This window comes from Hemiscyllium ocellatum, chromosome 19 (assembly GCF_020745735.1).
Source record: "Hemiscyllium ocellatum isolate sHemOce1 chromosome 19, sHemOce1.pat.X.cur, whole genome shotgun sequence".
Classification (NCBI taxonomy): domain Eukaryota; kingdom Metazoa; phylum Chordata; class Chondrichthyes; order Orectolobiformes; family Hemiscylliidae; genus Hemiscyllium; species Hemiscyllium ocellatum.
In genome coordinates this window covers 31,688,629-31,713,122 of record NC_083419.1, presented here as the reverse complement: position 1 = coordinate 31,713,122, position 24,494 = coordinate 31,688,629, and the positions used below count along the sequence as shown (strand labels likewise).

General features: G+C 42.7%; 1 protein-coding gene across 13 annotated transcripts in view; it reads left to right on the top strand.

The window, feature by feature from the left end:
* Positions 1-19,953, top strand: part of LOC132824688 (suppressor of tumorigenicity 7 protein homolog) — a 200,637-nt gene extending 180,684 nt beyond the window's left edge. For 5 of the 13 annotated variants that reach the window (XM_060839341.1, XM_060839350.1, XM_060839349.1 and 2 more), the window contains 3 exons: positions 4,461-4,600; positions 14,378-14,525; positions 14,644-15,420. In XM_060839341.1, the coding sequence (XP_060695324.1) occupies positions 4,461-4,600; positions 14,378-14,479 (242 nt within the window). In that variant the 3' untranslated portion in view covers positions 14,480-14,525; positions 14,644-15,420. Of the gene's footprint in view, positions 1-4,460; positions 4,601-14,377; positions 14,526-14,643; positions 15,421-19,630 lie in introns of those variants that run through there. The other 8 variants (XM_060839342.1, XM_060839353.1, XM_060839347.1 and 5 more) reach the window with 5 other exon arrangements.
* Positions 19,954-24,494: the final 4,541 nt, after the last annotated feature.

Below are 24,494 nucleotides of genomic sequence, written 5' to 3'. Positions count from 1 at the left end.
GGGGAGGAAGGTGTCAGAGATGGTCCAGGTGAATTTAAGGTTGGGGTAGAATGTGCGGGTGAAGTTGATGAAATGTTTAACCTCCTCATGGGAGCACAAGATGCCGTCGATGCAGCCATCAATGTAGCGGAGGAAAAGGAGGGGAGTGGTGCCAGTGTAACTACGGAAGATGGACCGTTCTACATAGCCGGTGAAGAGACACGCATAGCTGGGGCCCATGCGGATGCCCATGGCTACCCCTTTCGTCTGGAGTAAGTGTGAGGATTCGAAAGAGAAATTGTTGAGGGTGAGGACCAGTTTAGCCAAATGCATGAGTGTCAGTGGAGGGGTACTGGTGGGGATTTTGGGAGAGGAAGAAATAGAGGGCTTGGAGGTCCTGGTCATGGCTGATGGAGGTGTAGAGGGACTGGGCATCCATGGTGAAGATGAGGCAGTGGGGTCCGGGGAAACTGAAGTCTTGGAGGAGGTGGAGGGTGTGGGTAGTATCTCGAACATATGTGGGGATTTCCTGGACAAGGGAGGATAGGACAATATCGAGGTAGGTGGAGATGAATTCAGTGGGAAAGGAGCAGGCTAAGACGATGGATCGGCCGGAGTAGTCAGACTTGTGGTTCTTGGGTAGGAGGTAGGATCGGGCAATGTGGGGTTCCAGGACTTTGTGGTTGGAAGCTGTGGGTGGGAGATCTCCAGAAGTGATGTGGTTGTGTATAGTCTGGGAGATAAAGGTTTGGTGATGGGGGGTTGAGTTCATGGTTAAGGGGGCAGTAGGAGTAGGTGCCTTCGAGTTGGCGCCTGGCTTCAGCGGTGTAGAAGTCAGTGCGCTAAACTACCACTGCACCCCCTTTGTCCGCTGGTTTGGTGATGAGGTTGGGGTTGGAGCAGAGGGAATGGTGGGTTGCACGTTGTGAGAGTGAGGTTGGAGTGGGGGATGGGGGCGTGGACAGGTTGAGGCGGTCAATGTCTTAGCGGCAGTTGGAAATAAAGAAGTCGAGGGAAGATAATAGATCGGCACAGGGTGTCCAGGTGTGTTGGAGGTGGGCAGAGGGATCCTTGGAGGGTGGGTGGGTGTCTTGATGAGAAAAGTAAGCTTGGAGGCAGAGGCAGCAGAGGAAGAATTCAACGTCATGACAAGTATTGAATTTGTTGATACATGAATAAAGGGGGATTAAGGTAAGGCCTTTGCTGAGGTCTGATCATTCGTCCTCAGTGAGGGGGAGGTCTCGGGGATGGTGTAAACTCTTCAGGGCTGGGAGTTTGGACCTGGTGTAGGTGTGGAACTGGGAGTGGGAGGGGAGACTGTAATTGGAGTGGGCTTGCTGGTAGGAATGGGGGTGGAGTGATTTACAGAAGTGGTGTTCCCCTCGGAGTTCTGGGGGGCCTCTTCCAATGTGGACTTCACAGTTTTCCTTACCTCCCCTCTCCCCACCTTACCCCAGTTCCAACCTTTCAGCTCAGCACCGTCCTCATGACCAGTCCCACCTTTCAATCTTCCTTCCCACCTATCCGCTCCACCCTCCTCTCTTCCTTCTCCCACCTTCACCCCCACCTCCATCCACTGATTGCACTCTCAGATACCTTCTCCCCCAGCCCCACTCCCGTCCCATTTATCTTTCCACCCCTGTGGCTCCCAGCCTCATTCCTGATGAAGGTCTTTTGCCCGAAATGTCAACTTTTCCTGCTCCTCGGATGCTGCCTGATCTGCTGTGCTTTTCCAGCACCACTCTAGTTTTGACTCTAATCTCCAGCATCTGCAGTACCCACTCCTGCCTTAATGTCATGTGTGCCTACACGTCAAGTTTACTTTTGCTTTTAAATCCACGTAAAATTTTAAGATTTCGTATTTCCTTCCCCTGTTTTGTTTATACTTTGTACAGTCGATGGGGTATTGAGTACAAGAGTTGGCAGGTCATGTTACAGTTGTATAAGACTTTGGTTTGGCCATATTTGTAATACTGCGTACAGTTCTGGTTTTTACATGACCAAAAGGATGCAGAGGAGGTTCACCAGGATGTTGCCTGGTATAGAAGGTGCTAACTATGAAGAGAGGTTGAGTAGATTAGGATTATTTTCTTTAGAAAGACGGAGCTTGAGGGGGGACCTGATTGAGGTCTACAAAGTCATGAGAGGTATCGATAGGTTGGATAGCAAGAAACCTTTTTCCCAGAATGGGGAACTCGATTACTGGTGGTCTTGAGTTCAAAGTGAGAGGGGAAAAGTTTAAGGGAGATATGCATGGGAAGTTCTTTACGCAGTGGGTGGTGGGTGCCTGGAACGCATTACCAATGTAGGTGATAGAGGCAGGCATAATAGTGTCATTTAAGATGTATCTAGACAGATATGTGAATGGGCAAGGAGCAGAGGCATACAGATCCTTAGAAAATAGGCGAAAGGTATAGATAGAGGATCTGGATCAGTTCAGGCTTGGAGGGCTAAAGGGCTTGTTCTTCTGCTGTAATTTTCTTTGTTCTTTGTCTCATAGCTTCTGCATTTTTTTGTACCAGTCACCTCTCTTATCATTCACTATTCATATCCACCTGTAAGTCTTTCAATATCCTCATCAAATATTCCCACATTTCCCTAATTTATTTTGGGCCATTTATCCATCACCTATTTTCACAAAGCTAAAAACTCTCCCTATCCAGTAGCTATCAAAATGAGATAAATACTTGAAAGGGAGAAAATTGCAGGACAATAGGGAAAAAGCATGGCAGTACAACTAGTTGAATAGTTCAAAGAGCTAGAGAGGCACATGGGCAGAATGGCTGCCTCCTGCACTCTATGTTCTCCCAATGCATTAGGTTTCAAATCTCTGCCTCCTTCACTGAATTCTGCATGGCTTTGTTCCAACCTCTCCTGCAGTTTCCTTCAGCTCCACTCAACAATGCAAGGCTCCAAATCTGGCTTTTTATACATTCCTTATCCCTCCATCCCATCATTTGGGGCAGAATATGGATGCCCAGTAACATCTCGCACTTGCAATTCATTTCTAATCTGCTCTGCCTCTTCCTGTTTAAAATTAAATCAAAGTCATCCTGTCAACCTAGTCTGATAATCATGCCCTTGCTTTTTCCTGTACCTTTATGAAAGTGCCTTTAGACACTCTGTAAATGAAAGGTGCTGAATGCTAGAAGATGCCATCACCATCTTCATCACTAGTTCTCTGCACCAAGCAACATTTCAGCACCATAGCTTCCACCATGTTCCAAAGTCCCTCTTCATTTCTTCATCATTCTACCTAATCATTTCACTTATTTCCTCTTCATGTTTTTACCAATCAGAGTATATGGGATCAGCAGTAAATCCAGCATTTCTTGCCCATCATTAATTGCTGTTGAGAATATGCTGATACAGTTCCATCTTGAGTAAAACTGAGTGGCTTACTAAGCCATTTCAGGGGCATTTAAGAGTCAACTGTATTTGTGGTGGTAGCTTATGTTTCCAGACTTGAATTACTAGTCCAGCAATACAACTGCTAAACCATTCAGGACATTGGTAAGGTCACTTTAGGAATACAGTTCTGATCAACCTGCTACAGGAAAGGTGTTATTAGACTGGAAAGGGTGCAGAGAGAATTTACCAGGACTTGGGGGTTTGAGATTTAAGGAGAGATAGATAGACTGGGACTATTTTCCATATTTGAACTTAGTAAATTGAGTGGTGATCTTATAGAGGTTTATAAAATCATGAGAGGCATAGATAAGGTGAATTGCCAGGGTCTTTTCCTGAAGGTAGGTGAATCCAAAATTAGAGAGCATAGATTTAAGGTGAGAGGGTGGCATTTATGTGGAATGAACTGCCAGAGGAAATGGCAGATGTGGGTACAATTGCAACATTTAAAAAAACATTTGGACAGGCAAATGAATGGGAAAGGTTTGGGGGATATGGGCCAAAAACAGACAAATGAGACTATTTTAGTTTGAGAAACCTGGTCGGCATGACGAGTTGGACCGAAGGGCCTGTTTCCATGTTGTATGACTCTATAAATCTTCCATACCCTCATTAACATCCCTTTTTGAATGTTATTAGTGTAGTTATCCTGATCTTTTCCTTTTGAATTGTATTTGATTCATGGTCTGGATCCAAAGGCAATAATTTATTTATCTCTTTATTTAAAAAGACTAACTTAAAACAGGAAGGATTCAGATGAAGTCATACTGATAAAACATTAATTTTGTTTCTTTCTCCACGGATGCTGAGTTTCTCCAGCCCTTTCTGTTTGTATTTAATGATTCTACAACAGTATGCTGCATGTGAAAATATTTAGTAAATATGTATTTTTATATCCATCATCCTTTCTGTCTTTCTCTCTGTTTCTGTCTTGTTACATGTTTATTTCTGACGTTCTTTGTTCCTTCATGTTTCCCATTGTTCCTGAGTACTTGTTTGTTTTTGTCTCATTTCATTTTATTTCTGTCTGTTTCTTTCTTTCTGCCTATCTGATACCATGTGTTCATATCCAGCGTTTCATGAAGTTTCAGTGTATCCCAAGAAGGAGCTTCCATTCTTCATCCTCTTCACAGCCGGCCTGTGCTCTTTCACTGCCATGTTGGCTCTTCTCACACATCAGTTTCCTGAACTCATGGGAGTCTTTGCAAAAGCTGTGAGTATCTTTTCAAGTCGGTTATGATGCTCATACACTGAGCTCCTGAACTGCTTAAGAATGTTATCCTTGTGTTTGTGCAGTTGTTCTTTTCATATTGTAAATCTAGGTGTAAAAGTAGGTCCATCAGCTCCCCAGACTTGACTCTGCTGTCTGAGAGCAAAGAGTGTGGTGCTGGAAAAGCACAGCTGGTCAGGCAGCACCCGAGGAGCAGGAGAGTGGACATTTCGAGCATAAGTTCTTCATCATTCCTGACGAAGAATTTATGCCCAAAACATCAACTGACCTGCTCCTCGGATGCTGCCTGACTAGCTCTGCTTTTCCAGCACCACACTCTTTGACTCCGAACTCCAGCATCAGCCTCACTTTGTCCTTCTGTCTAGGAAGTCATTTTTGTCTATTTTTCTAAGATTGCTTTGGGAACACAGTGCAGGATTGTATTTGTTATTTTGATTGCCTTTTCCTATTCTATTGAAATAAAGAAACAGTGTATTAGATATGTATATTGCATTTTTCATTAACTCCGGGTTCTACAAAACAGCTATGAGCTAACAAAGTGGTTTGAAGTCTAATCCCTGTTGTATGGTAGGCAAAGCCCTAACCAAATTGTGAACATAAACACTAATTGAAATGAATATGTAATATATTCTTAGCTGTTGTTGATGGTCAGGCCACCCAAAGTCCTACCCTAACCCTTCAACCCTCCTCAAACCCTTAATCAACTCTACTGCCATTGACCCAAGCTTGACTTCCTCACAGATAAGCCAACCCCTTTGATGTGTGCCTCTTTTGTCATTTTCTGAAGGACCCATCATCGCTGTCACTTTTCAGTGGTAACCTAACTACCCATTACTCTCCTTTCCTGACCTTTTCACCCTGGGGCCTAATCTGACCAATATCTTTCCCATTTCCCTCTCCTCTGGTGATGCTGACCCTGTGGATTCTGTGAGAGGATCCTATCCTCCTTGCTTTACCCTCCAGAATATCTGTCCACTCATAAGGCCCTTCCCATCCCTGAAGTTATTGTGGATGATTGGATAATTCTGGTTATACCTTCCATAAATTGCCCTGCTAAACCAGAGCACTAACAATGTGGATGTTATTATCAAATTATACTTTCAATTGCCTTACTGCATTCTGGAGCATCAGCCACTTTGAGAATCTCACCTTCTACTAATGATTTGAAAATCCATCTCACTGAGCATGCTCTCCCTCCTCTGTGAGTTCACTGCTCTCCTGTAAATTCTCACAGTATAAACTCCCCTACCTACATACACAGCCATCCTATTGACCTCGATATCTTAATAGCCTCTCAATTCCCATTCTGATTTTACCAGACCCTGATTTTAAAATTCTGATTTATTACTTTCCATTCCCTTACCTATTTCCTTCCTCTAGGCTGACAACCCTCTGAGATCTCTGCACTTCCTCAATTCTGGGCTCATGACCAGTTTGAATACATTGATGAGTGCAGACCGATAGATACGATCTATACAGACTTCAATAAGGCGTTTGACAAGGTTCCCTATGGCAGACTGATTAGCAAGGTTAGATATCACGGAATACAGGGAGAACTAGCCATTTGAATACAGAACTGGCTCAAAGGTAGAAGACAGAGGGTGGTGGAGGAGGGTAGTTTTTTCAGACTGGAGGCCTGTGACCAGTGGAGTGCCACAAGGATCAGTGCTGAGCCCTCTACTTTTTGTCATTTACATAAATGATTTGAATACGGGCATAAGAGATACAATTAGTAAGCTTGCAGATGACACCAAAATTGGAGGTGTAGTGGACAGCGAAGAGGACTACCTCAGATTGCAACAGGATCTTGACCAGAAGGGCCAATGGGCTGAGAAGTGGCAGATGGAGTTTAATTCAGATAAATGCGAGTTGCTGCTTTTTGGGAAAGCAAATTTTAGCAGGACTTATACACTTAATGGTAAGGTCCTAGGGAGTGTTGCTGAACAGAGACCTTGGAGTGCAGGTTCATAGCTCCTTGAAAGTGGAGTCACAGGTAAATAGGATAGTGAAGAAGGCGTTTGGTATACTTTCCTTTATTGGTCAGAGTATTGAGTACAGGAGGTCATGTTGTGGCTGTACAGGACATTGATTAGGCCACTGTTGGAATATTGCGTGCAATTCTGGTCTCCTTCCTATCGGAAAGATGGTGTGAAACTTGAAAGGGTTCAGAAAAGATTTACAAGGATGTTGCCAGGATTGGAGGATTTGAGCTATAGGGAGAGGCTGAACAGGCTGGGGCTGTTTTCCCTGGAGCATCAGAGGCTGAGGAGTGACCTTATAGGGGTTTACAAAATTATGAGGAGCATGGATAGGGTAAATAGGCAAAGTCTTTTCCCTGGAGTTGGGGAGTCCAGAACTAGAGGGCATAGGTTTAGAATGAGAGAGGAAAGTTATAAAAGGGCAAATTTTTCACACAGAGGGTGGTACGTGTATGGAATGAGCTGCCAGAGGATGTGGTGGAGGCTGGTACAATTGCAACATTTAAAAGGCATTTGGATGGGAATATGAATAGGAAGGATTTGGAGGGATATGGGCCGGTTGCTGGCAGGTGGGACTAGATTGGGTTGGGATATCTGGTCGGCATGGACGGGTTGGACCGCAGGGTCTGTTTCCATGCTGTACATCCCTATGACTCTAATTGAAACATAGCTCCCTCCACTTTATGTTCTGGAATTCCAGCCCAAATCCCCATTGCCTGCATATGTATCTCTAAAGCACTCCAGGAGAATACCTCTTTGACCAAGCTTTAACTCATCTGTTCTAATCTCAGTGTTGCTTTAATAAAACTTCAGTAATGCACTTTGAGCCATTTTTAATACATTAAACACATCATTTAAATGCAGATTTTTGTAGATGCTGTTGTTGCTGTGAACTTTCTTGCTTTTCACATACTGCTTCATTTACTTATAGACAGTTGCGATTCAGAATGAGTCCATTCAGCCTATCATCTCCACATTGGTGAATAAAAATCTGTCCACATCAATTCCAATTTCCAGCTTTTGGCCCTTAACCCTGAAGACTATAGCAATGCAAGCGAATATCTCGATATTGTTTAAAAGTTGCAAAACTTTCTAACTCAGCTACCCTTTCAGGGAGTCTCCTACCACCCTCTGAGTTAAATAAAAGTCTCCTCAACTGTCCTTTTAACTGTCTGCCTAATACCTTTACACTATATGTCCTCTGGTTATTGACCCCACTACTTATGAAAAAGTGCCTTCCTGTCCACCTGTCTATGTCTCTCATAGCTTCATACATCTCTACCCCCTCTCAACCTTCACTGCTCCACGGAAAACAAATATAATCTATTCAATCTTTCCTCACAGCTCAGACCTCCAGCCCAGGCAGCATCCTAGTAAATCTCCTCTGCACCTTTGCTAATCTAGTCCCATCCTTCCTATAGTGCAGTGACCAGAATTGTATGCAGTACTCCAGTTCTGGCCTAAGCGTAATACACTTCCAGCATAATCTCCCTGCTGTGGTATTTTTGCCTTGGCTAATACATATCCCAGATGCCTTCTTAACCACCTTATCTACCTGCTGTGCTCCCTTCAGTTTCTGATCTTCCTCTGATCTCCAGTATGTTCCAGGGTCCTACCATTCATAGTGTGCAGTCCTTTGTGGCCTGTTTGCCTCCCCAGGTGCTTTACCTCATACTTTTCAGGGCTGAGTTCCATTTGTCATTGCTCTGCCCGGCTGACCAGTCCGTTGATTTCCTCCTGCCGTTTATGACTTTCCTCTTCACAATTTTAAGTTTTTAATGTACATCACAAACAGCAAAGGTTTCCCAGCACTGGAGCCCTGAGGAGCTCTACTGGAAACAGACCTCCAGTCACAGAAGCATCCCTCTAGTCCACCCTCTGTTTCCTGCTTCTCAGTCAATTTTGGATCCAACATCCTACTTCACCTGGAGTTCCATAGATTCTTACTTTCTTGACCAGTCTTCCATGAGGAACTTAATCAAAAACTTGTGAAAGTCTTGGTAAACCGCACCAAGTGCATAAGGAGTTCCTACCCCTGGACAGGGAAGCCCGGGTTCAAGACCCACCTGCTCCAGATGTGTAATAACGTCCCTGAGCAGATTGATTAGGAAACTAGGGTACATTACCCTCATTACAGTCCTAAAAGATTTGATAAAACTTGTTAGTTACAACCTTTCCTGAACAAATCCATGCTGATTATGATTTTTGAGAAGATTTGTAGCTCCGGTTGCGGTTCAGTTTGTAAGTTTGCTCACTGAGATGGAAGGTTTGGGCAGCACAGTGGCTCAGTGGTTAGCACTGCTGCCTCACAGCGCCAGGGACCTGGGTTCAATTCCAGTCTTGGGTGACTGTGTGAAGTTTGCACGTTCTCCTCCTGTCTGCATAGGTTTCCTCTGGGTGCTCTGGTTTCCTCCCACTGCCCAAAGATGTGCAGGCTAGGTGAATTGGCCATGCTTAATTGCCCATAGTGTTCTTGAATGTGTAGGTTAGGTGCACTGGTCAGGGATAAATGTAAAGTAATAGGGTAGGAGATTGGTCTGGGTGGGTTACCCTTTGAAGGGTCGGTGAGGACTTTTTGAATTGAAGGACCTGTTTCCACACTATAGGGATTCTAGGTTTGCGATTTTCGAGAAGATTTGCCAGCTCGGTGAGCAAGCGTGCAATCTGAACCTCAACATGAGCTACAAGTCTTCTCAAAACTCAGAAACCTGCCAGCTCATTGAGCAAACTTACAACCATGCTCATTATCCCTGATTAATCCATGTCTCTCCAAGTGTAGATATATTCTGAACCATCAAAACTGGACTGAGTGACCTGTAATTCCCTGGTCTATCCCTTCCTCCCTTTTTTATTAACTGAACAATGTTAACAGTCTGTGATGTAGGCATATTGTATAAGCCACAGAACCTTGAGTTGATACATCCATCATAAGGGGCTAGGTTTAAGGTCTTACGTTAAATGGCACCAGCCGTTGCTACTTCAGAGTTCAGACCAAATTAAAACAATTGCACTCCATCTCTGTCAGATGTTCCCAGCTCTCACAGACCCTTGCCCTGCACCTCTCAGTTCTCACAGAGAGGCTGCAACAATTTTCAAGTCTCAAATAAGGGTCAAAATGGGAGACTTGAGCTAGATCAAGTCTCTGAAGTGGAACTCCCAGAGGAGTGTATATTTGCAGAGAGTCCTGGCTGAATTTATGTTGTATGTGGTTCTCAAGGATTTTCTTAGCTTCTATGAATGGAAGTAAAAGTTTTTTTAAATTTGTTTTTCTGCACTTTTTTTGTAAAGTCAGGTTAGAGGTTTTCTTTATTTGAATGAGGTAAATGTTCTACATGTTGCTTTGTCAACTCAAAGAAATGGAGAATTGGTGCATAATTATTCAGAATGCAGAAGATTAAAATGAAAACTTATAATTCCGACAATCTTCAATTCAACCTTCTGTGCAAATACAAAGAATATTTTAAGAGTTGACAGTCTTTAAGCTAACTTTCCTGAATGGATCTTTTGGCAATGCAGTTTAAAAAAATACTCAACTTCTCAACATCGCAGTTGAAAATATGCATGTATAAACTATTTCAGGATCAGGAACTCTACTCACTGGAGGTTAGAAGAATGAGAGGGGTGGCACAGTGGCTCAGTGCACTGCTGCCTCACAGCACCATGGTCCCAGGTTCAATTCCAGCCTCAGGCGACTGTCTGTGTGGAGTTTGCACATTCTCCCCGTGTCTGCGTGGATTTCCTCTGGGTTTCCTCCCACAGTCCAAAAATGTGCAGGTCAGGTGAATTGGCCATGCTAAATTGCCTATAGGAATAGGTGCATTAGTCAGAGGGAAGTAGGACTGGGTGGGTTACTCTTCGGAGGGTCGGTGTGGACTGGTTGGGCCAAAGGGCCTGTTTCCACACTGTAGGGAGTCTAATTTCATCAAAGCAGATAGGATTCTTAAGGAGCTTGACAGGGTAAATGCTGAGAGGATGTTTCCCCTCTTGGGAATATCTAGGACCAGAGGACATCGTTTCAGAATAAAGGGGTGCCAATTTAAGACTGAGATGAGGAGAAATTTTCCTCTCTGAGGATTGAGAGTCTTTGGAACTCCTTGCCACAGAGGGTTGTGCGAGCTGAGTGCTTGTACATATTTAAGGCTAAGATAGGTAGATTTTTGATCAGTCAGAGAATCAAGGGTAGTGGAGAAAGGGCAGGAAAGTGGATGTGAGGAAAGTTGGATCAACCATGAGCCACCATGATCCTGTTGAATGATGGGGCAGGCTCAAGGGGCTGAATGGCCTACTCCTGTTTGAATTTGTGATTGTCCTATAATCCATGATTCTGTGCATAATACTTATTAGGGATAATTGAATATTCTTGCACAAATGCATAAAGAAACATTTGTAGTGTTATTTTGAAACTGGAATGGTCTTTTAGTATTTTAACATTTTTGTATGGGGCAGATTTTTACAGCACCCCACCAGCGGGCTGTACAAAACTCTGAGAACAATTTGTACACTGCCTGCATAGCACCATCCTCACTAGGATTATACAGGTGCCAGGTGAGCCCCCTTTTGCCTTTTCACTCCTGATCTACATCAAACCGTCCGCCCATAGTCCACTCAACATTCACCCTATTCCTACTCATTGTTTTGTCTTGATCACACAAGAGCCCCAGACTCTCCTCTATCTAGCTCCTGGCTTCTGTGCTAGGACTACATACACTCCCAGTAAGTGGCCACTCCTTGCAGAGGCGCTGCTGAATCATGGCATCGCAGAGTTGTACAGCACAGAAACAGACCCTTATGTCCAACTTGTCCATGCTGACCAGACATCTCAACCTAATCTTGTCCCATTTGCCAGTACTTGGCTCATATCCCTCTAAACCCTTCCTATTCATGTAGCCATCCAGTTGCCTTTTAAATGGTGCAATTCTACCAGCCTCCAGAGCAGCCAGCCAATCAAATGGCCAGCAACTCTGAAAGGTGGGACATCCTCTGTAGTTAGGGATTGGAGGCAGTTCCAGTTTTTCACCCTCCTTGGTCTTAAATGTGGGGCTGATTGGGAACTTGCACAAGATTCTTTTGGACATTTTTTGGTGGTGTGACAGAGAACACCGCCCATCAAATGCTGCTCAAGATTTTCTTTTGCAATAAGCGAACTAAAATCCCACAATGTCTCAGACTATTTCGAGATCCCAGCAATACGGAAATCGATGTTTTAATAATTTGGTTATGGAACAAGAACAAAACCAGCCAGCATTGATGGCCAGTGTAGTGGCTCACTTAGTTGAGTTATGACTTCAGGTAAACATTGCAAATTTGAATGGTACATGGTTCCTGGATATTCAGTTTATTTCCCAGAGAGATGCAGGGATTCACAATTGGCCTATTTAATAAAGAAGCAAACTCTTGCATTTTTGAGACTGGGTGAGCAGAGCGGGGAAGAAAATTGACTTTTCTTTCCGTGACAGTCAGCAACAAGTGTTGCAGTAATAACAATTCTGAACATAGTTAAGTTGAGTGCTTACACCACGTTTCCTGTTTAAGAGAGAGAGTTTTAAAAATATTAGAAAAACAATTGCACTTGAGGCATTGCAAAGAGCCGCTGGATCATTCAGCTCTTCAATTTTAATAATGTAAGCAGATCGTATGAGCCACAGAACCTTGAGCTGACAAATTTATTTTAGACAGTCCTCAGCCTCAGGTAACAGCTGTGCTCTGATGTCAAAGTTTTGTCAAAATCTGAACCCAGGTCACAACATGAAAGTCTGTGACCTAAACGCGCTGAGCCACCTGAGCCCTGTTGCATAGTTTCTGACTTTCTTGTCCGGAGTAGTGCGTGTCCATTGTGTTACTCAATAAGTCTAATGATAGAAGTTCCCTTGACTCCAAAGTGATGATGTTTGTGTGTGGGTGCCTAAAGGACCCCTGTGACTACTGTAGACATATCAAAGTCGCAATTCTTTGATCTTTCTCTGACCCTTACCTTGGCTGATAGCACAGGTCCCAGTAGAACTAAACTGTGTCAAGCACAAATACCTCTTTTGAGTTAGACAGGTAAGATCTGATTTGGCAGCAGTGTGACTGAAGTAGTAGTTTACATTGACAGGTACTGAAAGATGGCTGTGACTCACCACTACTGCTGTGAACGATATATCTATCTGGCAGTTTTGTAGTATACAAAGTGAGAAAGTGACTGCTTGAGAAATGGGATAGCTGTGTCATAGAAATCATTACACAATTTATTATAATATATATTATTAAATTCAATTCTTTAAATTCAATGAAGTTTTTGCACCTGATCTTACTGGTGATTTAATACCTTTTTAGATCAATGGCATAAGAACATAGAATGGGCAAACAATTCGGGATTACTTTTGAGTCCTTGAGGTGCAAGACCTTTTTGATCTTATCCTTATCTTTCTGATCAGTTTTGCTAAGAAAGGAACAAGGTTTTGTTAGGTCACCCATATCTGCAAAAGATGTTGGACTGAAACAGTACATAAATCACCTGATTTGCACCAAAATAGGTCTACTTAATTGTTACTTTATCATTTTTGTTCTTTTTACATGAAGGTAGCCTTATTAAAATCCTAATGTAAAGGGGCTGTTGGAAAGATCAATGAAACTCAGATCAAAGGATTTTCTCCTGTGTGCCATGGTCGTCCTTAGTCTGTAGTGTGAGCTTTGATTCGTAACCGCAAAACTGTTTAAAGACTCAATAATACTAATTAGTTATTCTAGCTCTTTGTATGCCTGCTAGGTCCCAACTAATATCATGGGATATATGCCCCATATCAACATGGATGTGGTGGTTCCAAATAAGGCGAGTTTTTGAAACTCTTTCCTGCATAGCTTTTAACTATCCAAATTCAGGACATGACTAAAGATAGTAAGATGCCACATTCAAGTGACTGTTAACTCTTAATGCCAGCTTTTCGAATGCCCTTAGTGTTCCCTCATTTGAAACAATGAAATGCATTTTAAATCCCTGCCCACTGGAAGTGGATGTTTAAAATAGATTTGGAAGTATAGGGCTGAATCTTGTCATGTTTTGCAAAATCCCATTACTTCACACAGGGCTGGTCTCCCCAAGGCCTAGTGAGTTTCTCGCGCCATCGTCCAGAACTCAATCATGAACTATCCACCATGCTCCTATGATACCCCTCTTATCTGATGATTACCAATTCCCAGACAAACTGCAGGCAGAAGTACTCATCATCGCTGAACACCATCTTTGAAATGCAATTGTACCCACAGACAGATACTCAGCCCAGGGCTGCCCTGCACAGTTTATGACATTTGTCCTGAACATGACCAATAAGAGGAAATTGGCACCCACTTTGTGGACAGTCACAGGGAGGATGGGGTGGTGCAGAGAACAGTGTCCTCTTCCCACTGGGCCCATCACTGAAGGTCATACCACCAGACCAAGCCTGGTACGAGGTCCCACATGGGTCAATGTAATCCCAACCATCTGGAGAACTGCCCAGGTTGCAGGAAGAAGCTCAGTGATATTCTTCACAGGGTAAGTGCCACCATCTTCTCTCTGCTCCTTTGCATTTACTCTTTCTCCGTGATCCTGTCAAACCCCGTGCTCTACCACTTTGACTATTTCATGCAACATCTTCGTCCATTCACGCTCACCCACCTCATTCCCCCTGCATGTTACTAAACTGGATGGTGTCTACACTGTTGTCTTACTCACTCAGGGCACCTCACCAGCTCTCCCCCTCCTGCACCAGTACTAACAGCTGGACCAAACTCACTCAATCCCTCCCTTTTCTTATTCAAGGTTAAAACAGTCTATTACAGAACCTATTACAGTGGCGTGCCTGACGTGTGTCTCCTTAACACCCATAAGGAGGCAATCCTGGCCCTCACCCGGGAAGACTAGGGCAGCTCCTGTGGGGATGTGGAAACCAGCATGTAGCAGCAGTGAAGTAAGATGTGTTGTTTATTGTCATGCGACCTTCCCATTGCCCCCACTTTGCCTTTCATATTAACATACTACAATGTCCAATTTCTTAGTCACTGCATTCTTTCTTTTGTCTCCTGTAGACACCAGCAGGATATTCCCTCAGTGACTGCAGTTGAGAAGGGCACTTCCCATGATGTTCCTTTCGTCGCTGAGGAAGAAGACTTGGACCCTCTCCAAGGAAGGGCTAACCAGGATGTCTCCTGGACCCTACAGCAGCACAGATACTGATATCTCAGTGGCAGCATTAGCCAGTTCAGAGTTGGAGCACCTGCTGGTGAGCACTTGACTGCCACGTCTCTGGTATCAGTTAAGGAGGAAATGGCCCAGGTTACTGTCACTTAGTCAACTGCTGAAGGCCAGGCACCTGCTTTAGACCCAGGCAGGAGAGGAACCCATGGCATTAGCAAGTAGGGACTACACAAATACGCAAGCAGACCCAGGAGCAGGTTTATTGGAGGCACTAGACAACTTAACTCAAAGGCTTTAGGGACTGCACCAACACCGTTTGTGCTAGTCTGCCCCTGGCGCGCAAGTGTCTGGCTGCCTCCATGGACAGGTTTGCTTCTGCCATGGAGAACAAAGTCAAGCAATCTACAAGTCTGCCAGATATGCATGAAGCCCTGAACCCCATCACTCCAGCCATTGGTGCTCAGCACCAACGGCAAAGCAACAGGGGAACAAGGGAACTCGAGGGGCCCATTCATCACAAGGTGGCGTGATCCTGCCAGTGGGCACCTAATCGGATAAGAAACCACACACACAGGTCTCTCAGGAATCTCCACTGGCCACACTCCGAATGAGGCTGGGCACTTGGCAAAAGAGCTGGATTCCTGACATGAGATGAGAGTGACTTGTGGTATCAAAGCGCCCTAACAAAAATGGAGTCAATGAGAATCAAAGGGAAAACTCTTCACTGGTTGGAGTCATACCTGGCACAAAAAAACATGGTTATGGTTGTTGGAGGTCTGTTATCTCGGCTGCAGTTTTCCAGAACCTTGAAGAAGGGTCACTGGACCCAAAGCATTAACTCTGATTTTTCTCCACAGATGTTGCCAGACCTACTGCACTGACTTCCTATGTTTCTGTGGCTGAATTGAAAAAAAATACAATATTCATCGATTGTGATATAGTTGTACAAACTATGTTTAGTGACTTTTCCTTTCTACCTGTCCATCCATCCACTTTCCTCTCCATTATGCTGCTTGTGATAAAACAAACCACATCTCCAGAATTGATTAATTTTCTTTCACTAGTGGCAACAGATGCAATTAAAAATAATACAGTAAGATTATTATCACCCTCTCCCTGGCATTTATATAATGTTTGCTGTATCTGACAGGCTGATCCACGGTGTTCACTGCAGCTGATGGTTGTTCTGTGGCATTCAAGTCATTGGCAATGAGCGAAGTTTTTCAATTCAAACATGCTGCTGATTCATCATAGGTTAATCATTGGGTTAGCTCGGGAGGTGCACTTTACTTGCTTTTAGGAATATATGAGCAGGAGTAAGCTAGTCAACCCACTGCATCATTCAATTTGATTAGGGCTGTCACAGTGTCAGTTTTCTGCACTATCTCCATTATACCTTGATGTCCTTAGTGTCCAGCTGTTGGAGGAGAACAATAAAAGTTCTCTGCCTAACTTGAATATTGATCATTTACTGAGTCACAGCTCTCCAGCAGAAGCTGCTGAATAGTAGTTTGGTTTGAGACTCGGTTTGTTTTAGGCCTTAATTCAGGGACACCTCTGGGAATGGTGTTAACACTTACAGTGGACCCGCTGATTAAAGACTGGAGTTCTGGCTGGCGTCGGTGGCTACATTAACCACTGGAGTGATTAATTAATAAATTGGAAACCATCCACGTTGATTTCGAGCCTGTTTTAATTTATTGATGATGAAAAATGTTGTCATGTTTCTGACAGCATGTAATCAATTTAAAACTTATTTTATTTACAGATAGAAAATTGAATCAAATTATTAAAAGCTGTGATTACAGAAGTTAAGAATGCTTTGGCCAACTTTTAACTGATAGTTCAAACTTAGAAGTAAAATTCCAAGGAGACAAGGTGTTTCTGAGAGGTTTGTTTACAAAACTATGCCATATTGCTGCCCATAAGTCCAACTGAGTTTTTGAAATTAAATATAATGATATTTGAAGTGTCCTCATTAGTGGCCCAGGTACTAAAAAATGAGTTTGTTCTAACTAGCAAATTTAGTAATTCATTGGTTAGGAAACATGCTTTGAATCCAAATCTTAGGCACTGAGATATTTCCACATGCATTATGGAGTCATAGGACATTACATCACAGAGACCCTTCAGCAGTGTGAAACGTGAAACAGTTCAGAAAAGATTTACAAGGATGTTGCCAGGGTTGGAGAATTTGAGCTATAGGGAGAGGCTGAATAGGCTGGGCTATTTTCCCTGGAGCATCAGACGCTGAGGGGTGACCTTATACAGGATTATAAAATCATGAGGGGCATTGATAGGATAACCTTTTCAAGGTCTTTTTCCTGGGATGGAGGAGTCCAGAACGAGAGGGCATAGGTTTAAGGTGAGAGGGGGAACATTTAAAATGGGCCTAAGGGGCAACCTTTTCACACAGAGGGTGGTGCATGTATGGAATGAGCTGCCAGAGGAAATGGTGGAGGCTGGTACAATTACAACATTCAAAAGACATGTGGATAGATACGTGAATAGGAAGAGTTTAGAGGGATGTGCACCAAGTGCTGGTAAATGGAACTAGATTAATTTAGGATCTCTGGTCCATATGGGTGAGTTGGACTGAAGGATCTGTTTCTGTGCTGTATATCTCTACAGCTCTATGTCCAGGCCAGTCATCAAGCCTCTAATCCCATTTTCCACCACTTGACCCATCGCCATGCATGCTGCTGTAAATCAAATGTTCATCTAAATCTTAAATGTTGTATTGGTTTCCACCTCACTGCTGCAATGTGTGGATCTTGTTTTGAAAATAAAAGCTCTTAATTAATCTTCAATGCTAAAATACATCCTTGTCAACATTTTGCATTTGATTATATTCAGCTTGCTACTTGTTGTGAAGGCATTACAAATAAATGACACTAACGCAATGTGTCATTTAGCATCGGCGTTTAAAATGGGTTCGCTTAGCTGTGCAGAGCAGCAGAGGAGTGAATGTCAACATTGGCTCAAGGCTACATAAAGCAGCAAGACTGTTGGTCCAGCAATTATCTGATAATCTTATAGACATGAATGGGATCTGAAAGAGCTTTCAGCCTGCATGTCGTGCAAGGGAACAACAGTTGCTTTGAATAAGTGAGCATTTTACACTGTCATATCTTATTCACACTTTGGTGTCTCAATAATGATTAATTTGCTAGAATTTGTTTACAAATCTGATATGTACCTGCCTGACTTTGTTCCAAGCATTGTTCTTATTTACTGAGCAGAGTTCAGTGAAATATGTGGAGCCAATGTTCTGGTGTGCTTTCTATATGCATAATGTGGGTTTCCCCAGTGTGAAGCAGAGAATAAAGTGGACAGAACCATTTTGCTGATCCTCGTCCTCTTCTGCACTACATACACGTTTCCAGCACTAAGTCTGGCTGTGGGTGGAATGTTTCCGTTAGAAGCAGATGGGAACATTTTAAATCAAAAATCATTCACATGGAACTGATGTCAAACTATACCCCACGTCATTTTTCTGGGTTTTTGCCTCAGAGGGCCAAACCTACAAGATCAGGTGAAAATGGATTTTTGGTAATGTGTTCCAACTCCTTATGAAAGTTTTTCTATTTCCCGACCTGTGTGGACAATTGGGCGGTGCGGGGGCTGTTTGGATGATTATGGCCAGCGGTCCTTAGGAAGCTGTCACTCTCAGGCCTGCAGGAGTAATTGTGTTTACTTGCCACGTTTTCACAGTATACCCGTTGACGTGGCTGCTGCTGCTCTCGGCATCATGCCAGAATATGTGCATAACAGAAATCTGTGCACAATGGGAAAGAGAAAGATTCACACCTTAGAGGTATTATTATATTAAAGAGTACATCTACAAGTATGGGCCCACTCCCACACACTTCTTCGCCTCATGTACTTTTTCCTTGATGTTCACACTTTATTTCTCTTCAGTTGTCCCAGCGATGTTTGGTCTGAAACCAAGGTCTGGTGGGTCTGGACCAGCTTGGAGTTCTGTTGGAGCTGTAAATGTGAGACATTGGGTTCCGATAATTGGATTCAGTATTCTGTTCTAATATTACTGTAGAACAGCAAGTAGAATAGTAATTACAAATTAACAGTTACATCTGATCCTTTGACCTGTGATGTTATGAACTTGATTTGTGACCTGAAATAGTATGATACACTGCATGGATTGGACTGTGAAGATGCTACAATTGGCCATTAATGACTAACTTTGCTTGACTTTTATCCAGTAATGCATCAGATAAAGGGTTGGGGGGGGGGGTGCGGGGGGAAGTATTTGCATTTAAGTAGCAGCTTGCCACTTCTTGTGTTGCCAACATTCTTGCTTTTAGAGGCAAACATAGCAGCCAATTTGTGGACAGCAAGGTCACATAAATAATGAATTAAGTGAACAACCAATCAATTTATTTGTTGCTTGTTATTATTCCTGCATGGAATGTGGACATTGCTGGCCAGGTCCGCATTTATTATCTGTCCCTGAAAGGAGACAGTTGACCAGGTTGTCAGGCAGAACAGCTGATCATTTTCACTTGGTGCTACTTCAGCCACATTTGCTGCCTCCAATGCTTGGTTCTACCTCGAAGAAAGGTTATCATGAAGTGTGGTGTTGCAGCCTGGTTCTCAATGACACATTGAATGTAGAATTGCAGTGTTTTCTGAAGAATGAAACACTGACATAGATTGCAGTCAGTAACTCTGAAGGAAAGTCATGAAAGCTCTTTACTTCACGCATAAAAAAAGTAATCTATAATTTCAAAAATTAGATAAGTTGCTGAAATATTTTCGATAAGTGTTGCTCAAGATCAGTTTTTGTATCCATGTGTTGAGCATTTGGTTGCTAAATTTAATTTTAAAATCTCTCCTTTATCATTTTTTTCTCTCCAGTTTCTCAGTACATTGTTTGCTCCATTAAACTTTGTGATGGAAAAGGTTGAAAGCATTTTGCCTTCAAGTCTGTGGCATCAATTGACACGGATCTAAGAAGAAAGGAGTTGTGATAGACTGTTTTACCATGACACCTGTGCCAAGCTCACCTCTTGCAAAGTGCAAAACAGCATGAAAAAAGGGATGAAAATCTATGACTTTAAGACTCTATATGCTATGTTTTGTTCTTATGTGGACATGTTTTCTGTTGTACCAAACAAAGTTGTTGTTGTTCTATTTTATTATTTTGCTGTTAGCAAAATTCTACAAAAATAAACAAAAAAGGCCCCAAAAATAAAATTTAAATTTTATGTAATACAAGTGGAATGGAATGTTTCTTTAACATTGTTATGCAATCCTTTTTTTCCCCTTTTTTTATTGTAATTTCTTCCCAGTGAATAATATCCTTCAATGAAGTGGATGAATTAATTGTGCAGGTAGACATAAATGGCTATAATATAGTTGAGATTAAGGGGATGTGGCTGTATGGTGACCAGGTATGGGAACTGAATATCCAGGGTATTCAGATTTGAGGAATGATGGACAAGGAGAAGGAGGTGGGGTAGTATTGCTGGTTAATGAGTACTTAACGCAATAGTGAGGAACGATATTAGCTCTGGTGAAGTGGAGTCTGTATAGGTAGAGTTTAGAAACACCAAGGTGCAGAAAATGATACACCCCTAAACAGTGGCAGTTATGTTGGGGAAGGCATGAAAAAGGAAATTGGAGATGGAAGCAGTAAAGATACAACTGTAATTATGGGTGACTTTAATCTGCATATAAATTGGGCAAATCAATCCCCAAATCTTCTGTACAGAAGAGGAATTCCTGGAGTGGATATGAGATGGTTTTCTGGATCAATATGTTGAGGAGCCAACTAGGGAACCAGCCATCCTAAACTGGGTATTCTGTAATGCGAAAAGGATCATTGGCAATCTAGCTGTGTGAGGGCACTCGGGAAGAGTAACCATTATCTGATAGAATTCTTCAATAAAATGGACAGTGTCATTTATTATATGGAGAGTGTCATTGTTGGTTCTGAGATGAGGGCTCTGAATCCAAATAGAGGAAACTATGAACAAGAGGTGCCTATGATAACTTGGGGGATGTTACTTAAATGGATGATGGTGGACAGGCAAAGGCAACCATTTAAAGAGCAAATGGAAGAAAAATCACAATTGTTCATTCCTTTATGACAGAAAACTAAACTGGGGAAGTTGGCCTATGTATGGCTAATGAGGGAAATTGGGGACACCATTAGATCCAAGGAAGGGGCAGAGATATCGGCTGTAAAAGGCAACAGACCCAAGGATTAGGAGCAGTTCAGATTTCTGCAAAAGAGGACAAAGGGATTGGTTAAGTCAGGGACAATAGAGTGTGAGAATAAATGTATAGGGAGCATAAAAATTGACTGTAAAAGTTTCCGTACTTATGTGAAGAGAAAACAAAGTAGTGAAGACAACTGTAGGTCCCTTACAAACGGAAACAGGTAAGTTATAATGGGGAACAAATAGATGGCAGACCAATTGAAGGCATATTTTGGCCTATCTTCACAAATAATTTCCTGAAAATGTTGGGGAGCACAAGGTCTAGTGAGAGTGAGGAACTAAGGGAAATCAGATTTAGTAGGGAAATGGTGTTGGGAAAACTGATGGGATTAACAAACTCTAAATCCTCAAGACCTGATAATCTGCATCCCAGAATACTTAAGGAAGTGGCAGTAGAAATAGATGCATTTTTTTGGACACCTTTCAAGTTTCTATAAAACAGTTTCAAAATAGTTCCTAAGGTTTAGAGGGTAGCTAATGCAACCTCACTATTTTAAAAAGAAGATACAGAGAATTACAGACTAATTAACCTGACATTGGTTGGAGAGGAATGTGAAAGTCTTTTATAAAAGATTTAATAGCAGAACACTTGAAAAACACAGGATTGTCAAGAGTAAGTGCAGATTTGCTGAAGGAAATCATGTTTGACAAATTACTGGAATTTTTTGACAATGTAACTAGTAAAATTGCTAAGAGTGAGCCGGTGAATGTGGATTATTAATTGGACTTTCAAAGACATTCAATAATGTCCCACCTAAGAGAGAAGCATGTAAAATTAAAAAGCATGGAACTGAGGCCATGTACTGACTGGGATATAGAACTGGTTGACAGACAGGAAACAGAGTAGGGAAAAGCCAGCCTTTTTCTGAGTGGTGGCAGTCACTAACAGCAGGTACAGCAGGACATGAATAAGGTAAATGGTGTGTTAGCCTTCATAGTGAGGGGATTCATGTACAGGATTAAGGTTTCTGCATTTGTATGGTGCCTTGGTGAGACCCTAACCTGGAGTATTGTGTGCAGTTTGGTCTCCTTGCCTGAGGAAGGATGTTCTGGCTGTGGGTAAAAAGTGAGGTCTGCAGATGCTGGAGATCAGAGCTGAAAATGTGTTGCTGGTTAAAGCACAGCAGGTCAGGCAGCATCCAAGGAACAGGAAATTCGACGTTTCAGGCCAGAGCCATTCCTGATGAAGGGCTCTGGCCGGGAACGTCGAATTTCCTGTTCCTTGGATGCTGCCTGTTCTGGCTGTGGGAGGAGTGTAATAAAAGTTTAGCAGACTGATTTCTGAAATTCCAGGACAGCTGAATGGAAAGAGACTGGATCAGTTGGGAGTTTAGAAGAATGAGGGGAGAGGGCATCTCGTAGAAACCTATAAAATTCTAACAGGACTAGACAGGGTAAATGTAGAAAGGATGTTCCTGACAACCAGGGTGTGCAGAACAAGGGGATCAGATTCTAAGATATGGGGTAGGCCATTTAGGACTGAGATACGGAGAAATTTCTTCACCCAAAGAGCGGTAAGCCTGTGGAATTCTCTGCCAGGGAAGCCGATAGAGTAAAAGATTGAATGGTTTCCAGAAGGAGTTAGATACAAAGGGATCAAAGAGTATGGGGAGAAAGTGGGAATGGAGTACTGAGTTGGGTGAGTCATCAAGATCTTGTAGAATGGTGAAGCAGACTCAATGGGCTGAATGGCCTCTTACAGCTCCTATTTTCTATGTTTCACACAGACAGCTTACCTGTTGGGAAGGACAGTCACTCCTGAGGACTGCCAGCTCCATATGTTTCAAACAAATTAATGGATTTAGGAATATATTGAAATGCAAACACTGGGAAGTGGGAGCACTTCTCATTTTTGAGCTTTAGTGCCAACTGTCACCATGATTAAATGAAACTCTCTACTGAGATTTAATCCCACTTCCACCACTCAAACTCAACTTATAAGACTCGAAATGTTGCTATTTATGACATGAATGTTTTGAATGGTCTCTCTGAGTGAAACAATGTTTTATAGAGTAATTTGTTTTGTAGAACCATGATCACTAAAAACGGGTTATGTACCAAAGTAGCCTAATTCTGTCATCATTGCGGCAGGTGACCGAAGGCAGGCTGCTGTGTTCACCAATTCTGCCACTTGCTCAACCAGGATGACAATTTTGATCAGGTTACTTGAAAGTTTGAAGAGAGAATCAGAATTCCTCACTCAAGACTTCAATTATTTACTTTATTGCAATGTGGTGACATCCAGTTTCTTCTTCACATACCACTCCTGCGACCCGTAACTCCCTTAGTGAGCCTGGATCTTTGTTTTATTATTTTAATGGCTAATCTTTGATGAGAGAAAGTGAGGACTGCAGATGCTGGAGATCAGAGCTGAAAATGTGTTGCTGGAAAAGCGCAGCAGGTCAGGCAGCATCCAAGGAGCAGGAGAATCGACGTTTCGGGCATGAGCCCTTCTTCAGGAATGACCTAATCTTTGACCTAATATCACTTTCCTCCTGCATCTCCATAGCCCCAGATTTTCTTTGAGTCAATGACCTGCACTGAGCATCCATAGCACTCTGGGGTCGAGACTTCCACAGATTCACAACTCTTGGAGAAGGCTGTTCACTCAAATACTTATCCTGAGATTATGCCCAGTAACTCCAGACTCCCATACCAGGGGAGAGAAAAGCTGTTAGCCTTGCTCCTGGCTCCATTTGTTTACTTCCTCAAACTGTCAATTTAAATATTTAAAAATTTTGAACATCTATATTGGCAAAAAACATGAAATGTTTCAGGAAATGAGTCAGACATGCATAAATTACATTTAATTTTAACTTTTCAGGATTCTTTAGACTGAATTTGAACAGAGTGCAATGTTGTACTGTCCCACTTACTGAAATGGTAACAGTACAAACCCCATTCTGGTTTCCAACCTAATTTTATACCAAGGTTACTTGAAACCAAGGCTACAATTTCAAAGAATAGTCCTGGGGATTGTTGCTGAACAAAGAAATCTTGGAGTGTAGGTTCGTGGTCCCTTGAAAGTAGAGTCACAGGTAGACAGGGTAGTAAAGCCATTTGGTATGCTTGCCTTTATTGGTCTAAGTCTAGGAGTTGCAAGGTCATGTTGTGGCTGTACAGGACATTGGTTACGCCACTTTTGAAAAACTGCATTCAATTCTGGTGTCCCTGCTATTGGAAGGATGTTGCGAAACTTGGAAGGGTTCAGAAAAGATTTGCAAGGATGTTGCCAAGGTTGGAGGGTTTGAGCAATAGGAAGAGACTGGATAGGCTGGGTGTGTTTTCTCTGGAGCATCAGAGGCTGAGGGGTGACCTTGTGGAGTTTAATAAAATCACAAGGGTCATGGATAGGGTAAATAGACAAGTTGTTCCTGGCATGGGGAGTTCAAAACTACAGGGCATAGGTTTAAGGTGAGAGAAGATGGATTTAAAAAGGACCTAAGGGGCAACTTTCTCATACAGAGGTGCTGCGTATATGGAGTGAGCTGCCAGAG